This window comes from Pyxicephalus adspersus, chromosome 6 (assembly GCF_032062135.1).
Source record: "Pyxicephalus adspersus chromosome 6, UCB_Pads_2.0, whole genome shotgun sequence".
In the NCBI taxonomy this organism is placed as follows: Eukaryota; Metazoa; Chordata; class Amphibia; order Anura; family Pyxicephalidae; genus Pyxicephalus; species Pyxicephalus adspersus.
Genome location: NC_092863.1, coordinates 92271514 through 92291779, shown reverse-complemented (window position 1 = coordinate 92291779; position 20266 = coordinate 92271514). Strand labels below are relative to the sequence as shown.

Sequence of the window (20266 nt, the reverse complement as noted above, 5' to 3'; positions counted from 1 at the left end):
CTTCTATGATCAACCTAATCTATAATTATCATAGATCACTGGAAGTGACTGAATCCATATTCACTTTACACCATTACACTTTTGATCCCTATCATATAACCAAATTCCCACTCAAGTAATTCAAGTGATTGAATCACTCATATATCAATTCACTACATGCCATGGTTGAATGTGGGAAAGAGATTACATTTCTGAAATCCAATGTACAGCACTTACTAAGTGGCCCTTAGAGCCCCTATAAACAGTGTGTGTCTTAAGATTCTAATGATCTATATTAGTCTCAGTATGTCTCTAGTTTATGAATGCCTCATTAAGTATGTTAGAAGACTCCAACAAATCCGATAGCATGTCTGCGTGACAGGTTTTGTTAGAATCAAACTCGCCCCTGTATTAAATGAGCTGAATAGCACTGGTTTAGATCATTTTCTTTTGACATGTTTGCTGCAGTTTAGTAGGTTAAGGCCCATTCAGTATCATGTTTCCTCCAGGTTTGGGAAATTCCCCTTTGATGATACTGACATGAACACTAAACTGCTGTGGGGTACTTGAAAAAGCTAATAATTGTCTCCTACAATTACTTTTCTAATCGTGTTAATAGTTACAAGGATTTTTCCTTTGTATGTCACTGTTAGTAAAATTCTTCTCATATAAATAATACTAAATGATAAGTTGGTCAAGTTGAAAAAACAGAAACAAAAAGTAATTCAAAGAATTAGAATAAGTGTGAAATTTTAGCTGAGTCCACCAATGTTGAGATTAGATATAACACTAGATTTAGTTTATTTTTTGAATAATTATCTCCAGTGCCTTGGTAAAGAAGCAATTGATTGGGCTTCAGGTATTGTACACCTATGTGCTATAGCAGTTGTTCCCAACCTTTTGGATGTCATGGACCACTAAATGCATGGACTCTGTACCGCGAATGCACAGGGAGCCGTGTGTCACTCAAATTGGAAGAAACTTCCCCCGTAATGACATCATGATGCCAGAACCTGCCCACTCTCCCATCGCAGGTCTGAGCCAAGAGACACAACCCACGCACAGCCCCCTGTGATGCTTACGGGGTACATGGTTCGCGGCTCCTTCTCCTGACCCCACAGGGGGGGCACTGGCCAGAGCCGCAGACCACAGGTTGGGGACTGCTGTGCTATAGATTTTATAGAACAATTTATTAAGGTGCAAGCTCTTTGCACACCAGAAAAAGTGCCATTATTTTTTCAGAATAATGGCTTTATCATTTTCTACCATACCTTTGCCATAATATAGGCCCCAGGAGGCCCACAAACCTATAGGAATCAGTGGAGAGCATTGGTGTGTGTTCAAACATACTTTTTACTACTCACCACAGATTGCAATTTCAGAAAGTTGTGGTGCAGAGCCGCAATGCAAAAGAAAGATGATCCACGTATGCTACTTAAAAAAAAAGGTTTTTTTTTTAACTTTGGATAGAGTAGGCAAGGATTAGTATCCTTTTAATGTTCTTAATGCTGTCTGTGTCCAAACTTAGTAGATTTGCCAGTGCTCAATAAGCTTTTATAAGCATCGAGTTGGATTTATACATACACATCTATGTGAATGCATCTGAAAATTAATTGTAAATGATCTCAGAAACATCCCAAACTAATTCAAAGCTTAATCCATCGACTCAAGTCAATCATGGACATTTATATGTTGTCCAGGGCCATCCACAAAAGTCATAATTTAGCAGAAAGAATATCAAGAGAGGTGCCTTCAGCAGTTTGTGTTGCAATGGGATGTGGTATTTTTATTTCTGACCCCCATAAGCTCACATCACCTAACAACATTTTTGTAAACTCAGACCTGGCAGCTCACACCACCAACCAGCAATGCTGCCAACATCTGGAGCTACAGCTGACAGTTACCCAGTGGAGGTGCCATTCACTACTATGTCAGCAAACCGTCCTCACTAGCATTGTGTCAGCACCCTTTCTACTCTGCCACCCCTGTGCCTGCACCACCACTTGTCACCGCCATAACCCCAACATGTACCAATACTGCACACCATCCCTACTCTCCCCACTGTATTTGACCCCTATCCCCCCAGCCCCACCCTCGTTATTGTTCCTACATGCCCCCACTTTACCAGCTACTGCACTGATGCCCCCATTCTCCACAACTGAACCAACACACACTGTTGGTGTGGCCATACTGTACAAATGGGCATACTGTACAACTTTATTATTTAAAGCACAAGATGTAAGATGGTAAATATTTTTTAGATGTATATAATGTTTTGTGTGCCAGTATGCCACCCCAGCAAAGTAAGCACAGAACTTTCTACAGCTTCATTGACCATAAGCACACCACAGGGTGTAGACAAGACTTGCAAATGTTCTTAGTTGCATCAACTGTTCATCCAGCAAATATTGAGGCTGCCAGATTGGCAATTTGGACCAGCCTGAGCTTGCTGATATCACAGTTTCATGTGTGCTTTAGAAAAAGCAGAAGTTAAGTGGCTAAGAGCTCACAGAAAGAAATAAATGTGTTACAGTATGGAGGGGAAATGATATGCAGGAATAGTAACAGGTGTTGAACAGGCTGATTGTAAAGGAGATCTTTGTATGGAACAATAAGCTGCTCTCCAGGAATGACAAAAACAGGTTCCCCTCTGCTCCTGGGCATTCATCCTCTGCACAGGAAGAGGGCCCATTGTGCACAGGATAATAAGAGCTTAGTATCATTTAGGTCTATATGCTCTGCCAGCAGTTTACATAATTACAGTCACGTAGGCAAATTGATGGTAAAATTTATTTACTAAGAAAATGATGAGGTCCAGGGTCCTATTCATGTGTGTGCCTATAGTAAATTTGTGCCTTTCCATGCATGGGCAGTACTGAACTCCTGCAAAAAAGCTAAACATATATGAAATAATATTTCACCTGTTACTGGATTTGTATTTCTGTTTATGCAGTTCTGAGATTTACAAAGCTTCCAAAGCAGTAGACCAATAACTGGAGAACAGCGGGCTGGTGAGCTTATATCTCGGTCATGTCGCTCTCTCCTCTTTGCTTGAACTGCTTCTCTCTCCCCCAGTCCTAGTGCTGCTGTACTGGTGCCAAGTCAAATTAAGCTGTTTACCCTGCTTGCACTTAAAACATATTTAACGCTGTATTCTTAAATACAGAGTTGCATTCATTTTTGTCTTTTATGTTCACCTGGACTTCAGGTATACGGCTAGGGTATATGCAGTTGACATAAAGAGTGAGAAGTAACGCCTATAGCATTATAGGCAAATCAGACTCTGATGAATGCACACACGAAACATGTTGACAGGGTGATACAGGGTGAAAATAGAAATAACTTTAATGGTCTTCTGCTGTTCTTTCACTGGTCAATTGGAGACTGGGGTTGGAAAAATAACCTAAAATCCATATTCCTAATGTAAAAAGGTTATGTATATTTTTTTTATTAGGGTCAAAAATGTTTAGGAAGAATGTGGAAATATGAAGTATTGTATAATTATACTCTTATACGCCAATGTATACTTTCACAGCTTTAATTGATTGGCATTGGGGTGGAGTGTGAGTAACTGGGGTTGGCTTTGTATTAGAAGTCACCAATTGTCCTACCTTTGCTCTCATTGAAGTGACTGCCTCATCAATTCTTCCAGTGTAGGAAATACTCATCATTTATATCCACAAACTTTAATCTTATCACCATGAATTGTGCCTCTGCAGATGTTGATTGTCTAAGACCAGAAGGTGTGTTTTATTATCTTTGTAGATGGGGTGGTTCAACAGATTTCACACCTTCTGGTCTTGGACAATCAACATCTGCAATGTCAGATTTCATGGTGATTGGATTCATGTGTTTATGAAACGTCTTCAACATTACAAGAACAAGTCAGGAAGAATGTAACTAACTACTCTTTGAACCCAGGGTTCAGTGGAGCAAAACGTACTAGGGTTTTTTTGCCTTCCTCTGGATCAGCTATGTCAATTGGGTTTTATATCTGGGATAAACTTGGGTTGAACTTGATGGACCTATGTTTTTTTTCCAGCCTGATGTACTATGTAATATGCATACAATGCTTTGCATATAGCAGAATTGTCCTTAAACTTCAATCAGTGACTTTGCCTAGGCTGAGATGTCAATAGTCTGCTGCAGGCAGGAAGAAACATTTCTTCAAAATCCTTAACTTCAGTGATCAAATTGCAACATTGTAACTATTTTTTGCAAGTTGCACAGTGGTTATTTACATGATTGTGGAATTTCTGTGCCAAAATCTCAGTCTTGGAAGAAAATACAGACCTTGGATAATGCATAACCAAAGATGGCTCCATTCATCTGGCACCATTACTTAGCATTGTATGTGGTGCGTTATCGTTACACTGCAGCCCTAGAGTCCTATCTGTTATTCCTAATAATGATTCATTAAATGGTTTCTCAACTATTTAAGCATTTCTCAGTTGTTTCCCACATTTTGTTTGTGCCATAATAAAAAAAAAACAAATACGACTTTGCTTTCCACAGTCCCTGTTTTACTGAATTGCCATTAACATCATTTCTTTTTTTTACCAGCAGCACCAGCTCTAGGTTATGTATTAGATTATTACAAAACAAAGATCATTCAAACAATTTGATGTTCCATTGGAGAAAAAATGTTGTGTTGCTACCTAAAAGGGATCTATCATCAAAAGTCACACTTCATATTGATCATTTTGGCACATATCTGTATATCTTTACAAAGTTACATTTTTTCAATGTTACATTGAATAAACTGCAGCTCTAGAACTTGCTTATTTATGCCAAACCAAATACATAATTGATTACATGGCCTCTGACTGCTAGGAGCACAGAAGATGTATTTTGTTCTTAATATTATAGATCTGGTCAGGTAGACTTGTACTGAGATAGTAAGCTCAGCAACACAAAGTCACATTGCAGCATCACTAAGAAGGAAGCAGAATCTGCAATGCATTTGGACTGTCACATGCTAATGCACAAGAGAATTCAAAATAATATCCAGTATTAAGGATCCTAATGTATTGTGGCACACTGATATGAATAATTATAGTAAAATTATAATTTTTGAATTTCTAGCAAACTATTATCCTTCACTAGGGGCCTACTATGGTACAGATAAAGCAAACCCAAAACTAAAAATGTAATATATTACAGCATAGAAGTGGTTGCTTGTTTTTTCAGGGTTTTTTTATCCTTTGTTTTCACCTGGTGATTCTTCCCATGACACACAACCTGTGCTAGCATCTTCACCATAGACTGTTCTTCTAATATGCACAACAAACACTTTGCCTTGTCCTCTGCTCCATTACATAGGAGGATGTTGCTTTGTATTTCAGGGACATTAGCTGACAAATCTGATCGCAATGTTTGAGAATCAGTGCAAAAGTTATAAGAAGAGATCAACAGGAACTTTTTTCTTTGCTTCCACTACATCTAAGGGCTTGTGAGTTGCATTATTACATTTTACTTAGGGGTTTTTATATATGGTACATTTATGTTTCCTGGAATGCAGAATGATTTTAAATCTATACCCTAATTAAACACACCAGAAAATAAACAAGATAGACTAGTGATTAAGCTCACCAGTGAAACTATATCAGACAAAGCCAGGTCTTCTGGCAAGGACTGACTGTGAACTATGGAAGAACACCAATGGAACTTGGCTGATTATTTTAAAGTTATTTTATGCTTCAGCAACCAAAGTATAATGCAGTCAATAGCCCTTTCCATGAGTGGCCAGAGAGGGAGGGAGGTCATGTCCGCCTAGTCTATTTTTCCTCCTGTGGCTTTCAGGAAGGTAGTAAAACATTCACACGGTCTAAATCACATGGCTTCTAGTAAGCCTCAGCAACAAAGGCTTGGACAATGCGATGCATAAATAAGTCATTGCCAATCATGGTCAAGGAACGTACTCATTCCCACTGCTTTTGTTGCACTCATTTCACCCGATGACGTATACTTTGTGGCATTCTGGTTTTGGGTCATTGGAGTGTACATGGTTGAGCCTTTGGAAATAGAGCTTATGTAAAAAGAATATACTAAATCTACTAAATTAGATGTCGGTTTATTTCTTCAAATCTTCATTCATCAAATTAGTGGCAGCAACAATAACATCATTTAATCAATTATTAACTCAAATCCCACCTCTAGCCATTTGTTGGATAGTGTATTGAATAGCTAAAGCTGAGTCTTAGTCTTGCAGATTTGCAGGGTTGTACTCACTCACATGTATTGATTTTGCCTATTGTAAGATCTTCTTTGTACGGAATCGTACACAATACGATCGTTCAAAATACTCGTGAATAATGATTGATCGTTTTCTAAAGACATCTATTGAAAGTGTGTACGTAGCCTAGGAAAGTAAACTTTAAATGAAGCAAATTTTTTATGTGATTTTATGATCACCCTATATAACCATTATTAATGGTCTTTTTTTATTTTATTTGTGACCTATTTATAAATGTTTCCATCATTAAAAGCTCCTAGATTGTAAGCTCTTCGGGGCAGGGTCTTCTCCTCCTCCTGAGTCACTGTCTGTATTTCTCCATCATTTGCAACCCCTATTTAATGTACAGCTCTGTGTAATATGTAATATTATTAATAATTCTGATTTGATGTGGATTACAAGCTAGACTGCTTGCCTAGCTGGAAGATATCCAATCTCTTCTAGCTCTTTACTGACCAGCCTGACTGTTCCTGATCTCCCCCTTCCATTCCTTGGATTTTAGGTATTTCATTAGCAGTATCATATTTTGGCATCATCTACAATAATCTGTGTGCAAATACAGCCTGCTTATGAATGCCAACCGTTCCATGCTGCCATCCAACCATTGTTGATCAGTATTTTGATATTTGCATACCTTTTCCCTGAAAAGTAAGGGGTCTGCATTGTATATGGTCTAATTTGTTTTTTTTACCATGAGGCCCTTGAAATAATGGAATACTTGCATAAATTATACCTGAGGTTCATTTTGCATGATCAGTAAAATGTGTATATAATAAAGGAGCAAGGAATGTGACACAACTAGTGTATTTGATAGGCAAGTATGACCAAACATTTTTTAACAATCCCCTCCCCTACTACACAACAACCTTCAGTAGTACATGAAACAAATTATAAAGAAGGCAATAAAAATTGCAGTGCTCACATTGGAGAAACATTGATAGCCAGTGTAAAAAAATGCCCCCTTTACATTACGGTCAGTATAAGACCTCCTTGCAATGTTAGCTATTACATTGCTCATCCTTCTACCTACCCAAAAAACCCCTATGAATTTATTGTGAAAGCCTGGAACCCTGGCTGAAAACAATTTTTTAATATGTTTGGTTCGTCAGAGAGGATTTTCTTTTGACCAAATGCAAAGCATAAAAAGCCAGCGCTCAACACAATTCAGTACAATTACAGGCAACTGTCTGACTTTTTCAATGTTTAAAAAGTGAAAGTCTTGTCTAAGACCTTATATCATAATTGTTTTTTAGGTTTTAACTTAATCTCCAGCAATCGCCATTTCGCTTTCCAATGAGAATATACTAGTTAACTATTGTATACTCAATGGACATGAGGATGATATCTGACAGATTAAGCCCCAAACCTAGGGTAGTAACAAGTATTGTTTAATGTGTGTACTGTTAGGCAGGATGTTTACTTTTAAACGTTGAAAATGTTGTTCCCTTTAAGAGTTGTACCCATCTAGCCCATTTCTGTTTTTTGAGATCTTCACCATTTTCCATTTAGTCGTTTCCCATAAGGCATATCAAGTTCACTTTTGAAGCTGGCTAAATGAGATCTGAAGCTAGGCAGATCACATTAAACAACATACCAGTTGTCAGACTTCCAGTTAAAGCGCAACTGCATTTGTTTGTAAGTGGTGAGCTTATGCTATAATCAGCAAGCATATACATCATACGTGCCGATTACGGCACAGGCTTACCTGTGTGAAGTCGCCCTGCAATGTCAGGTCCAGGATCCATTGTGGACCTCCAAGTCCATGGAGGTCCTGCTCAGCCATTGGATGGCCACTGATGATATAACTCTATGTGCAGGAGTTACATTGTCTCTGGCTCTGTATTAGGCACCAGCACATACCGAGCCAAGGGCTACACTACCAACATGCACTGTGCAGCACTGAGCTAAAACAAAAAGTTGCCAGACGGGGCAATTTTACATGCAAATTACATTTGTTACATAAGGAAACAGAAATGTTTTATTTCCCTGCATAAGTTGCCCAAAGTTGTAAAAGAACTTGGAGTTACTTCTTGGTCATGTGACCGATAGCCTTATTCAGTGCAGAGTTCTAAGTTACAAAAAAGCCTGTCCCCAGACCATTCAGCAATAATTTCCTATAAGGTTATATATACATTTAAAATACCTTAGGCGTGCAATTTGAATCACTTTCTAAAGCCCTGGGACTAGGATTAACCATACATTCTAATCAAAACTTGTTATTATCTAATTTGATTTCAAATAGTTTTTTCATTCTTTGCTATAGGTTACTGCCATTTAGCTTATTTTGGTTCATTTTCTACCATCAACTATTTACCCAATGATGACACTTTAGTGATATATTTGATCTCCCTTACCTGTAACCAGACTTGACACAATAAGGGGAAGGACCAACATCTGCAGCATTCTCATCAACAATTCTCCAGGGAAGGAGAAATACTTGATCTCACGGAAAGTCATATGATACGATCGGACAGAAAACCCCAGGATGATACCTATAGGAAAGTACGGGAACAATTGGTTATATCATATAAACATCACAGTTGGGTATCTAGGCTTCGCATACTAATACTGTGATACAAATCATCAGTATACTTTCTATAGTGGGTCTGAATTTTTAAGATGTGGAACATGATCTATTTTATTTCCTGCAACTATCTTCCAGCTGTTGCCAACAAAATAGTTAAAAATATAAAGTTACATTATTACTATTGCTGGTGCTGGCAAGTGGCACTTAGCTCTGTGCAAGAAGCATGCACCTTTTCTCTTGTCTCCAAACAGGATAGTTGGGGACACAAACGGATATTATTAGCAGTTAGGTGCAGGCTATAGGTTGAACCTTTAATGGCCAAGCACACTAACTGTGCAGGAGATTCCATCTGTAATCCAAACATTATAACATATGGCAGCCATTATGTGGACATCTCTCCATGAACTGGAACACTGACTAAGAGCCAAGTTGCCTTGTCCTATTTTAGTACCCAACTTTACAAATGCTCATTAAACTGAGTGGGGTAAAATTTCCACAAACCCACCATAAATTTCATTGAAAGCTTCTTCATAAATGTGTTGGTTGGTATAACCTAAAAGACTGCTTTTGGGAGGAGAACTCCATACTGATGCCCCTGCTAATGGGATGGGATGACCAACTACCTCATACAGGTCTGCTGGTCAGATTCCATGGAGGTTTTTCCATATAGTATAATGCATGGATCAATATTACTTATTATTTTTCTACAAGTAATTTCCCTTTCTCATGGGTATATAACCATGGAACATGTTCAATGGAACATGTACAATTATGTCAGTATCTTACGGTTTATTACTGGAAACATCAAACAGTGGTACTTGGGGGTTCTTTGAGAGCTTCCCAGATGCCTAGAGAGAAACCAAAGCTCACCAGGAGGTTACCAAAATCCAAAAAGTTTTAAACGGCACTGCTGATAATAAAACCTGGGGAATTTGTTGTTTTGGTGCATTTACAGTGAAATCTTTCCCCTATTTATACCTTGTTAGGTAAAAATTGGGAGATTTGCCATTGTTTTGCCATAGTTTAAACAGCCTTTCTAAATCTCTTTAGCCCTAAGGAACCCCTAAAATATTATTCTGATCTTGAAGAATCCCTAAAATAGATTTCAGATCTCTGGGAACCCCTCGGGGTTCAGGGGTTTGGTGGGAAAAAAAAGTCTCTTAAATTCGTGGCCAGTAAAAAAAAATGGCCCCTTACAGGGGTGGCTACAATACCACTAATACTCCCAACAACAAAAACCATCATTAGAGCCATGCAAGGGATCCCACAAATGTAGGTATCAACGGGAGGTCAATCAACCAAATCAATCAATCAATTGGAAACCAATGGAGGAACCTTGGGGTTCTACTACACCCTGGTTGAGAACTGCTGGAATAAACACAGAAATTATAATATTATGTGGCTTTAAGATGTTCTTGGTTACTCACCCAAACTACATATGCAAATTAGGAAAGTCACAGTAAGGTCAGAACTCCTTATCTGTTTGCTTGTTGAATGAGACATTAGCAAGACAAAAGCAGTCTCCAATTTTTCTTTTACATTCATTCTGTTATTATATTTCTGAAAATCAATCAAGTTTTGGAGAATTTTACTATACTAGGATTAGCAGCCTTCCCCAAGTTGAATTTTCCAGCCCAATGGCCTGATGGCTGGTAAAATTTCAAAATTTATATCAAAGAAGGAGTGTAATATAATAAATTACTAAACCATATTCTGATATTCTGACCTTATCACATTTGTACTTAACACAGAACCATTAGTCTGGGTGATTAACACGCAGCAGTATTTATTACTCACCCATCAGCCTCCGACCAGCTTGACCCTTTCACCCTTTGCTTAGCATGTGATCCACCTAACATGTCTCATCATTCTAACTTTTGAGAATATTTTGTGCAACCTTTACTAATATGCACCCTCAGTTGCTACATTAGTCAACTCTCAGAGTAAGAAGATCTGTGTATGTTTATAGGGCTATGGGCCTTCCCTGGGCGCACCTTGAGAGTACTTAGGTATGACAAATGGCAACTTTGATGTTGAGCAATGCTTTCTTGGAAAAAAAGGAGGATCACAATAATCAATACCAATTGTATTGTTTTTAATATAGGCAAACAGGATGGTGGTGAGCAAGGAAAAGGTAAGGATCTTCAATAGAGGGGGACATCTAATAAGTAATCCTGTTATTTTAACCTAGAGCAAAGTAAGAGGTCAAATCAAATCCAAATCTAATCAATATACCATCATTCAAATAACACCACCTAAAACATAGCTGCAAAAATCTACAAAAAGCACTTACCAACCACAACAGCAACAACAGTAAAAAGCACAAAGCCATTCCGTCGTAGGAAGCCCTTGACGTCATCCTTAGTTATGTTTTGCATCTTCTTCTTGGCCATCAGAGAGCGTTGGCGCACACCTTGCTGGAAACGCTCCATTCTGTTCCCAGTTCTTGGGTCCTCCCCGTTGCTTTTAGTCATCTGTGCCAAGTAAAGATGCCTCCCCTCTCAATTCAACGGCAACAGAACCAGATCAAACACAGCGGGTCAGCCGCAGCCGAACTGTAACATAAGATGTGAATAACCTATTATGAAAATCCAGAGAAGAATCGGCTGATTTCAGTCTATTGAGGAGGAGGAGTACTAAATGTATCCCTCTATCATATTCAATGAAAAAACATGACATAGAAAATGTACAAGAAATATGCATTGCATTATGGCACTTAACAATCCTAAACATTTTAAAATGTAAGGCAGGTATTCAACAAATTCCTATTTTTTCCTGAATTTCAACCACAATTTCAAACCAGCAAGAAACAGCACAGGATTAGACAAGTGTGTCTTCTCCTCCTGTGTTATTGTTTGTATCTGTCTGTCATTTGTAACCCCTATTTAATGTACATCGCTGCGTAATATGTTGGCGCTATATAAATCCTGTTTATTATTATTATTATTATTAATATTAATAATAATAATAATAATAATTATAATGATAATAATAATAATAAAATAATAATAATAGTTAGTAAAGAAATGTAAACAATTAGGTTATTGCCTTAAAGCTGACCTATTAATAAATGTGTAGGCCTTCATTACTTAAAATGCTAGTTGTCTGGCTGTGTCTGGCTTTAGTGATTTTTGGATATTTGGCCAGGGACACGTATTCATCAAGGAAAGTGAATTTGCAAAGTAACTGCAACATTTATTTGAAAGCATTTTTTAAGAGGCTTGTACAACAAACAACATGTCAACAATATCAACATTGAGTCTCATCTCCAGGACAATAAAATAAAAACAAATCTGAACGCTCATCATTATTCATTATTGACAACTCATTTTTTTGCCATTTTCTGCTGTCCAGTGTTTTATGAATAGCCCCAGAACAGCATAAAACCACAACCCAGTGCAGAACTGCCAGTAGAGCCTGTGTTTCTTTGCTAAATATCTACAAATTATACATAAAATCCAAAAAAAAAGTCCCTTGCTCTTTAAACGAACCAGAATGATAGGTGGCAGTGGCTGGTTAGTGGCAGGGAGGCTGCCAGCCTTTACAGATCTCAGGGGCTGCTTTGTTGCTCCCATGAATATTGAGAATGAATAGCTCCTTAGAGTCTGTTGCTTAAAAACACATTGAGGGCTTTTTCAAATCTGTACAAGAATAAAAAAGGTCTGCTCATAACAAAACAGTCCTCTTATGTGGTATATTAGAATCCCATGTCTAGAGTTTAGTACTAAGTTAATTTTGAATAATTGTTTTCATTATGCAGAGAATTGTCATGCACTCTAGCTTGGTGTCACTTTAAGAAAGATAACAGGCTGAGTTGTATAAAGAGTAGGTGCCTAAGGGCACATACCTGTGGTTGTTTTCTGTACTTTACTCTGCCCAAATACCAAGCTTTTCAAAATCAGTAAGACTGGGTGTACCAGAGGTGGGAAAGTTATTCATTTTGAAGACAAAAATTTGGCCCTACTGCACAGTAGTTTTAAAGCAATCAAATCTGTTATGTGTCATGACCACATCTAAAACAGAAGCACTTGTTATCAACCTTTAGGTTGCCCATACGTCAAGATAGGGCTGTTTAATACAAACCTTAAACTGGTAAGAAATGTTACAATCTCATTGTACAATCTCATTAAAAACCGCAAAACTGTATGTGCCAATCCAGAAAAACTTTCCTAATTTCCATGTGCCAATGTTGTCAAATGTTGATAGTGAGATGATCAATATCCCTGAGCAGAATGACTTGGAACTTAAACGGCTTCTTTGGCTATCGATGGATCAGTGTGACATCAGTTTGAAACAAGTCATTTGGAATTAACTGACAGGTGCATGTGGCCTGCAGCTGACCTCATTGCAAACCTGCATTTGACCTGCTTGAGGCTGGTTTTGCATTCCTATAGACCTTTATGGGTATGCAAAACTCAACTGAAGTAAACTTAAGCCCATTGACACAGGTCTTTAAATTAAAACGGAACTTTGAAATCAAATTGCTAGTAAGTACAATTTTCTCTTATCAGATGAGACAAATAAACCTATTCCTGTCTCTAAGCAATTTTATTTTACTGTGAATTCACAATGCAGTGTATGATCTAGGCGGAACAAAGAGTGAAGCCCAATGCCAAGGTGGTACAACTTTATCAAACATGGAATTGCATCAACACTGGCCATCTCAAGGATGAACAAGAAAGATGCTGGCATAGAAGAAAGCACTAAACACCCCGCTTTAACTAAACCTGTCATTTTGCCCTAAATAACAACAACCAATAAAAAAAAAGGCAATCAACAATTCTATGCCAGTATTATATTACATATCTACTCTATTGGTCTGATTTATTAAACCTCTCCAAAGCTGGAGAAGATACACTTTCATCAGTGAAGCTGGGTGATCCAGCAAACCTGGAATGGATTCCTTAAATGACATTTGCTATTTGTTAGCAAATGTTTGTAATCATGGACCAGATCCATTACAGGTTTGCTGGATCACCCAGCTTCATTGACGTGTATTCCCTCCAGCCTTTGAGAGGTTAATAAATCAGGCCCAATACGTCTATTGTATAACTATTACTGATACAATTTATCCAATGTTTGTTTTAGTGCAAAGCAAACAGATATATTTCAAGCTGAATTCAATACAAAATCTCTCTTCCTTATCTTTTCCTCTATATCTACATAGATATAATTCAATCTTGTATACACAAAATATTTGGGCAAACCTCATTATTCCCTTGGAAAGTTCTGCTTATATCATGTGTTAAGCATTGCCTTTGCAGTGAGCAGCGTTGTGGGAGGGACCTAACAGGCCCACCTACTTCAGGCTGCTTGTAGACAACTACAGGAAGGGGCGGATCCAAGACCAGTGACCTAGGACAAGGAAAGAGAGCAGTGCCCTCAGTCTTTAATACAGAAAACCCATGTCTGAAAGCAAAGTTTCACACTGGATTACTGCACAGATCTGGACCAAATACACAACACATACTAAGATTCAAGAAAGTAATTTACTTTTATTTGTGTGTTTTCTAAGTTGTAACATTCTATTGGCTACAATGGGTTACTGCTCAGATCACTAGGGTTTAGAAATAAGCAATAGGCATCCATAGTAATCTGAGACTTAAGTTATTTTTGTTGTTTAGGAGAAAACAAAAGAATTCAACACAATGGGGGCTGATTTACCAAATGTATGGTTGGCACATGAACTGTATTTGTTTCAGCAACTTGTCATGATGAAAAAAGAAATGCATAAAGCAACAGTTATGTGTAAGCTCAAAGTAATATTTTAAAATAATTCTGAATAAACAGTTCCTCCTGTGACAACCCAACTTATTTATTTTGCTATGTGCCTCAGTTATCCACAATGAATACAACCACTCCAATGGAGCTCACAGTGTTCCCCATGTGTCTCAAACATATAAATTCTAGGGTTAACCTGGCTTTCTTTAGAGTGCCGAATGGAGGGTTAGTACCTTGGTCTGGTTTTTATTGCTGTCTTTGTCTACATTGAGGAGATTTGCTCTCACTTCTGGAATCAAGGATAGGGATAAACTAAGATATCATTCTCATGCAACAGACAGTAATTCAAGTTTTTTATGCTTAATAGGTTGAAACAAGTTTTTTATTGTTCTAAAGACAACTCCACATTCTTCTATTCTATTTCTTGTCCTGGTGTCACCAGAAAGGACTTGGAGGAAGTTCTTACCAATGAATACAATGACAGCAATAAAAAGCTTGGCAGAAGTTCTGTTACTATATAACATACTGGTAAGTAGATTTGGCTGAATTAGAACTAGTAGTATCCATTGAAAATCTCACAAAAGTGAGGGAAGTAAACCAATGATACCAGTATTGCAAGGCTTCACCACTAATATTATTGCCATCACAGTGCCCCACAGTTACATACATTTCTGTGAAAACCTAGAATTCAAGTTAACATTTAAAATTTGCCATAAACAACATTGTCTCCATTGCCAAATGGGTTTTAATAAAACCACATTGCATTGGATTTTTATGCAGTGAACCAATCAATTTAAATAATTCATCCATCTAGTGTCTGAAATGCCAATTCAATGCAACACAAATGGTAAATGTCACTGCTTTAATCCAATTTCAATACCAAAAGTAAACAAAAATCAAAAACAGTTTTGATTCATAACTCCATACACAACATCACACCATCAACTGTGTTTGGATTTTCCAACCCAATCCATTGCTTCCATCTTGAAAGGCTAAATTGGGCTGTATGGGCTTAGCAATGTGAATTAACTCTGTGCAAGGGAAAGTTCACTTTGCTTAGTGAATGAGGTTTATGGGCTGTCCACTTAGCAGAATAAATTATCTCTGTGCAAGGGAAAGTTCACTTTGCTTAGTGAATGAGGTGTATGGGCTGTCCACTTAGCAAAGTAAATTATCTCTGTGCAAGGGAAAGTTCACCTGGCTTAGTGAATGAGGTGAAGGTCTGCTGAATTTAACAATCAATTGCAAGGAGCAGTTTCAGCACATTGACCTGCATGTATTTGGGCATTCTTTGCAAAGCAAAATTTTACCACATTCCCTAAGCTAAGCAAACATTCTCATGCAAGGTGGCAAATCACTTTTCTTAGGGAACAGCCTAAGTTTCTTTAGTAAGGATAGGATGGGTTGGAGAATCCAATCATTGCATTCTGATTCCTTCCTATACATACAATTATTATAAACTTAAATACCCTTAAATTAGGTAACTTCTTTATCTAGATTGGTTTTGCATATCTTGCAGATTGTTCATTTATTTAAAGCCCATACATGTTACCATGCTAACATTTGTAACAAAAAACACCTTTAAATATAGGATTACATAATTTAAAACACAACATAGCAACTGGAAATCCAATAATCCCCCTTGAACACAATGTAATGCTGTTCTTTTCACTAAAAGATTTGTTTTCTGAAACATTTCATCTGTCAAAATTCTTCTCAAGTTCATTCAGTTCCTCCAGGTTTAATGTACAATCATGTACTGTACTGACCGTCTCACTTGTTATGCAACAAATATCTTCAATGTCGTTCAGAATCTGCATGTCAAGTTATTTTTACATGAATGTGACATCTATACTGATCCTATATCTAGAGTATTTACAAATACCTTTGGGCTTATTTAATAAAATAGTGGAATGTGGAGTAACTTCAAAGATCAATCACTGGAGTTTGGCATCGGTAACTGTGCTTTATTGTGTCAGAATTACAGATCCATTAGTTCATAAAGATCATGCTTACCCAAAAAGTGCATAACTGTGATCTGCACCTTCAAGATGCAGCTCACTGCACAAATGAATGAGTCTTTTGTAGTGCCAATAGTAATTGGGTACATGCACTGTACCAAAGCAATCAACCAAAATTAATTCTCCTAGAGTGATATCAATGAAAACAATTTTTGCTGTAATGGTAAGCTGTAGATTATTCACTGTTCTTTTCTACCCTGTAGAAAAAGACCTTTAATATGCATTTTCACATGTATTTTCATTTTTAAGTCTTTACCTCTGTCTTCACTCTAATCCCATAATGTTCTTATATAAACACAACACATTTTCTTGGTTTGCATTCACATGTGCTGAAGAAGGTATTCGCAAATATGGGTAAGGCTTCATTAAATAACATCAGGGTCAGTCTGTGTTTGCACATTTGCTTTAAATTTAGAAAAAAGAAAAAAAGAACAGTGTGTCTTCATGTATAGATTCCATGAGGTTTTTAAAGTGAACCTGTTCTGTTTCAACATGCGATCACAGACATGATATATATATCAATATACTATATCAATCTCCCATGTAAAAAAATGCATCAGTAGCTGATGGGTATGGGGATGGGCACATTCACCACCTGGAATAATATTTTTGTATATTTGATTTATACATTGATTGATTTATACTTTTGTATCATTTTTTTCTGAATGATAATTGATCAGAAACTTTTTTTTATTTAATTGGGTAAGTATTATATAATAAAATAAAAACATTTTTTATGTTACAATTGATCATGTGATTAGATATAATAGTAAAATTGATTGTATTTCAGAAAACATCAAACAAAATGCTTTTTCTAAATCACAAGGATAGATTTAAGTTAAACATTATTTTCAATTAAATTAGCTTGGAGAGAAAATCTCATAGACTGTAAATGCTCTTAAAGCCCTAACAATGCTTGTCAGTGCTGATTCACTAAAATGAATGATCCACTTTTACTTCCACAAAGTCTGATTATGGTATTTAAAATGATTTAAATGAAAATGCAAATTTATTTTTAGGAATTACATTGTTCTATTGGTGTGATCATTTCCTTGCAACATTATCAGCTGCAACGTTGCTGCTTCATCAGCAATAAAAAATGGGATGATGAAATGTTTACAAAGTAACACGTTTGTAGATTTTAACTAGCAGCAGCTTCAGTCATTCATTTCAATAAAAGTACAAATGTTTACTCAGAAAACATATACAAAACAACAAACATATTCAGGATACAACAACTGGATAAAAGAAGTTTTACAATCCTGCAGTTGGAATATGAGGTCTAAAGAACAACTTTTTATGTAATACTAGGGAATGCATGACATGAAATGTGTGTCCTAATTTACAAATCACTCTCATGTGCTAGTAAATTGAAGAGAAATCATGGAAAGTAAGAAAAACTTACCTTGGGTGAGGAGATGAGTATAGGAACTTCCAGAGAGGAGACCCAGAAGACAGACTGAAGTTGTGAGCATGTGTTCCACTGCAAACTACTGTGACTGTATGACTTAAGAAAAGGGGAGGAGAGCAGAGAGCCAAGAGAGGGACACAGGGAGAGTGTGGGAGAGGGAGGAAAAAGTCCTCACTGGTAGAAGAGGCACTCTGCTTCTTGAATATTGATCAGCTTTGGTGTCCTTGCTTTTTTTTTTGTCTTTAGACCATATTCAGGCTTTGTCATTTGTGCTTTGCATGGAATGCCAAAACCCTTAGCCTAGACATTTGCACCAAATCTGCTTTGAGTAGCTTGTGGTCTTATTGCATAAATTCTAGAAAAAAAAAGTCTCCCTTTACAAGGAAATCTGAACCACATTAGTATGCAAACCTACCAGATTCTAGCTGAATGCAACTGCATTTGTGTTGTAATTTAAAACTTGTTTAATGCATAAAAGAGGCAGTTTTGCTCCTTTTAAGATAAAATGGGCTGGCTACTGACCATGTTGTTCGCTTTGATCACAATGAGGGTTTATGAATGTGTAAGAACAGACCTTTCAGGTACAATTTAGTAGTAAGGTGAGTCTGCATGATTAAATTATTAAATTATAACAGAAAAGTAACCAAAGAGTAGCGAATTGTTTTACTAAAAAACTTTTGTTTTTGATGGCTTTTTTTTCTATTGTTTCATTATTGTTGCACCCTAGATGCCATTGGGAGGACAGTGGCCCCCATGACCAAAAAAATAAAAAAGAGCATGGTGGACGTGGAAGAGCCAATGGTGGTTTCAAATGATGCAGCAGCAAGTCCCTGGATTTGTCATTACTTCAGGGTGCTTAGAAGGAGGTAAAGTATGTGCTGATTATGGCATAAACTCACCCCCAGCAAAACAGTTTAGTTTTCCTTTAAAAGTCAAGCACCAGGTAAGGACATTTATCTAGGCTGAGATGCATTTTCTTGGGTTCTCCTCTCCTAGCTATCAGAAAGTAATATTGTACCTTTGTAGCAAGGTAAGAGGCAGTAGTAGGGAACCAACATCCCAGGCCAGGGAGTAGATGCTGACAATAGAAATAAACCAAGGAGGAAGGCAGTATCAATGGGAGTATTGTGATCTCTGAGTTAATAAGTACCTAAAAAAGTTGCACATGCCCAGTCCCTGCCCCCTACACCCACTCCTCACAACACCCTTGCTGTACTCTACAAGGGGGTAATTTAAATGCACATTGTACAGACATGGTCCACTGTTGTCACCAGTAGGAAATGCCATGTAGCTATTTCTGGGGTGCATTGAAAAATCGGAATAGTACTTAAAAAATACAGCATGGCTGCTTTTCTGCATCCAATGCAAAGTCTATGGCCACATTAATCTATAGTATCTATCTATCTATCTATCTATCTATCTATCTATCTATCATCAATGTATTTGTTGATCAATCTCTCTTATTTGTCGTATATAAGCCCCAGTAAAGGCTGACATTCTTGATTAGATATGCCTTTCTGGGTAAATGACCCCATGGTGGTATCCCAAGGAAAAGTTTACAGGGGTCAAATGACTATGACCCTTATAATTCCTACCATTCTAGCTGAAAGGCTCACACAAGGTCATATGTTTGAGTAATAGACAGAGATTCCAATCACTATTACCCTTTTGTTGCAAGTGATACAAAAGTCAAATTCAATTATATGAAATGGGAACAAACTTTTCCAGGAAGCTTCCAGCAGTGGACACCTTGACTGCCTGTTTCACAGCAGCCCCAACCACGGCACTGGTTCCTAATGAACTTGTGTTTCACATACGGGCAATAAAAGTTGGTACTGAACTGCTCAACCACCCATTTCTTTCCTATAAGGTGGCCACCAGGCGAGAGGCTACATACGTATAGTGCCTCAACCATGGCATAGTTCATGGGCATGGGGAAGTGATGACTAAGCCACAACCTCACTGTACATTTGAACCTAGAATAAATAATTCTAAGTGTTCATCCTTGAAGGTGCTCACGCAATACTAGCCACCTATAAGTGGAGGGCAATCAGCCTTTGAATCAGGCTCCCAAACTATTTTGTATATAAGTGTGAGTGGAAAACATAGATTACAGTAATAATCATATCACATTAAAACGTTATTGTATGTTTATAGCCAAGACATTTTGGGTGAAATGAAAAATAGTTAGGACCATTGGGGAGATCAACCTTCTGTATTCATCTAAGCTGTTATAATTCTCTACTAAACAGGATTTAAAATGGAAACTTTTCAATGGACATTGGAAACTGTAAAAGAAATGAGAGAGATTTTCCTTCATTTTGTTGTATCTCCAAAACAGAAAGTCAAGGGATATTTCTCCCCTTTGGGGT

At 37.3% G+C, this 20266-nt stretch overlaps 1 protein-coding gene across 1 annotated transcript in view; it reads right to left on the bottom strand.

Annotated features, from left to right (window-relative positions):
* The window catches only part of SLC1A3 (solute carrier family 1 member 3), a 48101-nt gene extending 30080 nt beyond the window's left edge, over positions 1–18021 (bottom strand). The window contains exons 1-3 of the mRNA XM_072416601.1: positions 17889–18021; positions 11035–11296; positions 8569–8706 (exon numbers count right to left, since the gene is read on the bottom strand). Coding sequence (XP_072272702.1) covers positions 8569–8706; positions 11035–11215 — 319 coding nt within the window. The 5' untranslated portion in view covers positions 11216–11296; positions 17889–18021. The remainder of the gene's footprint in view (positions 1–8568; positions 8707–11034; positions 11297–17888) is intronic.
* Positions 18022–20266: the final 2245 nt, after the last annotated feature.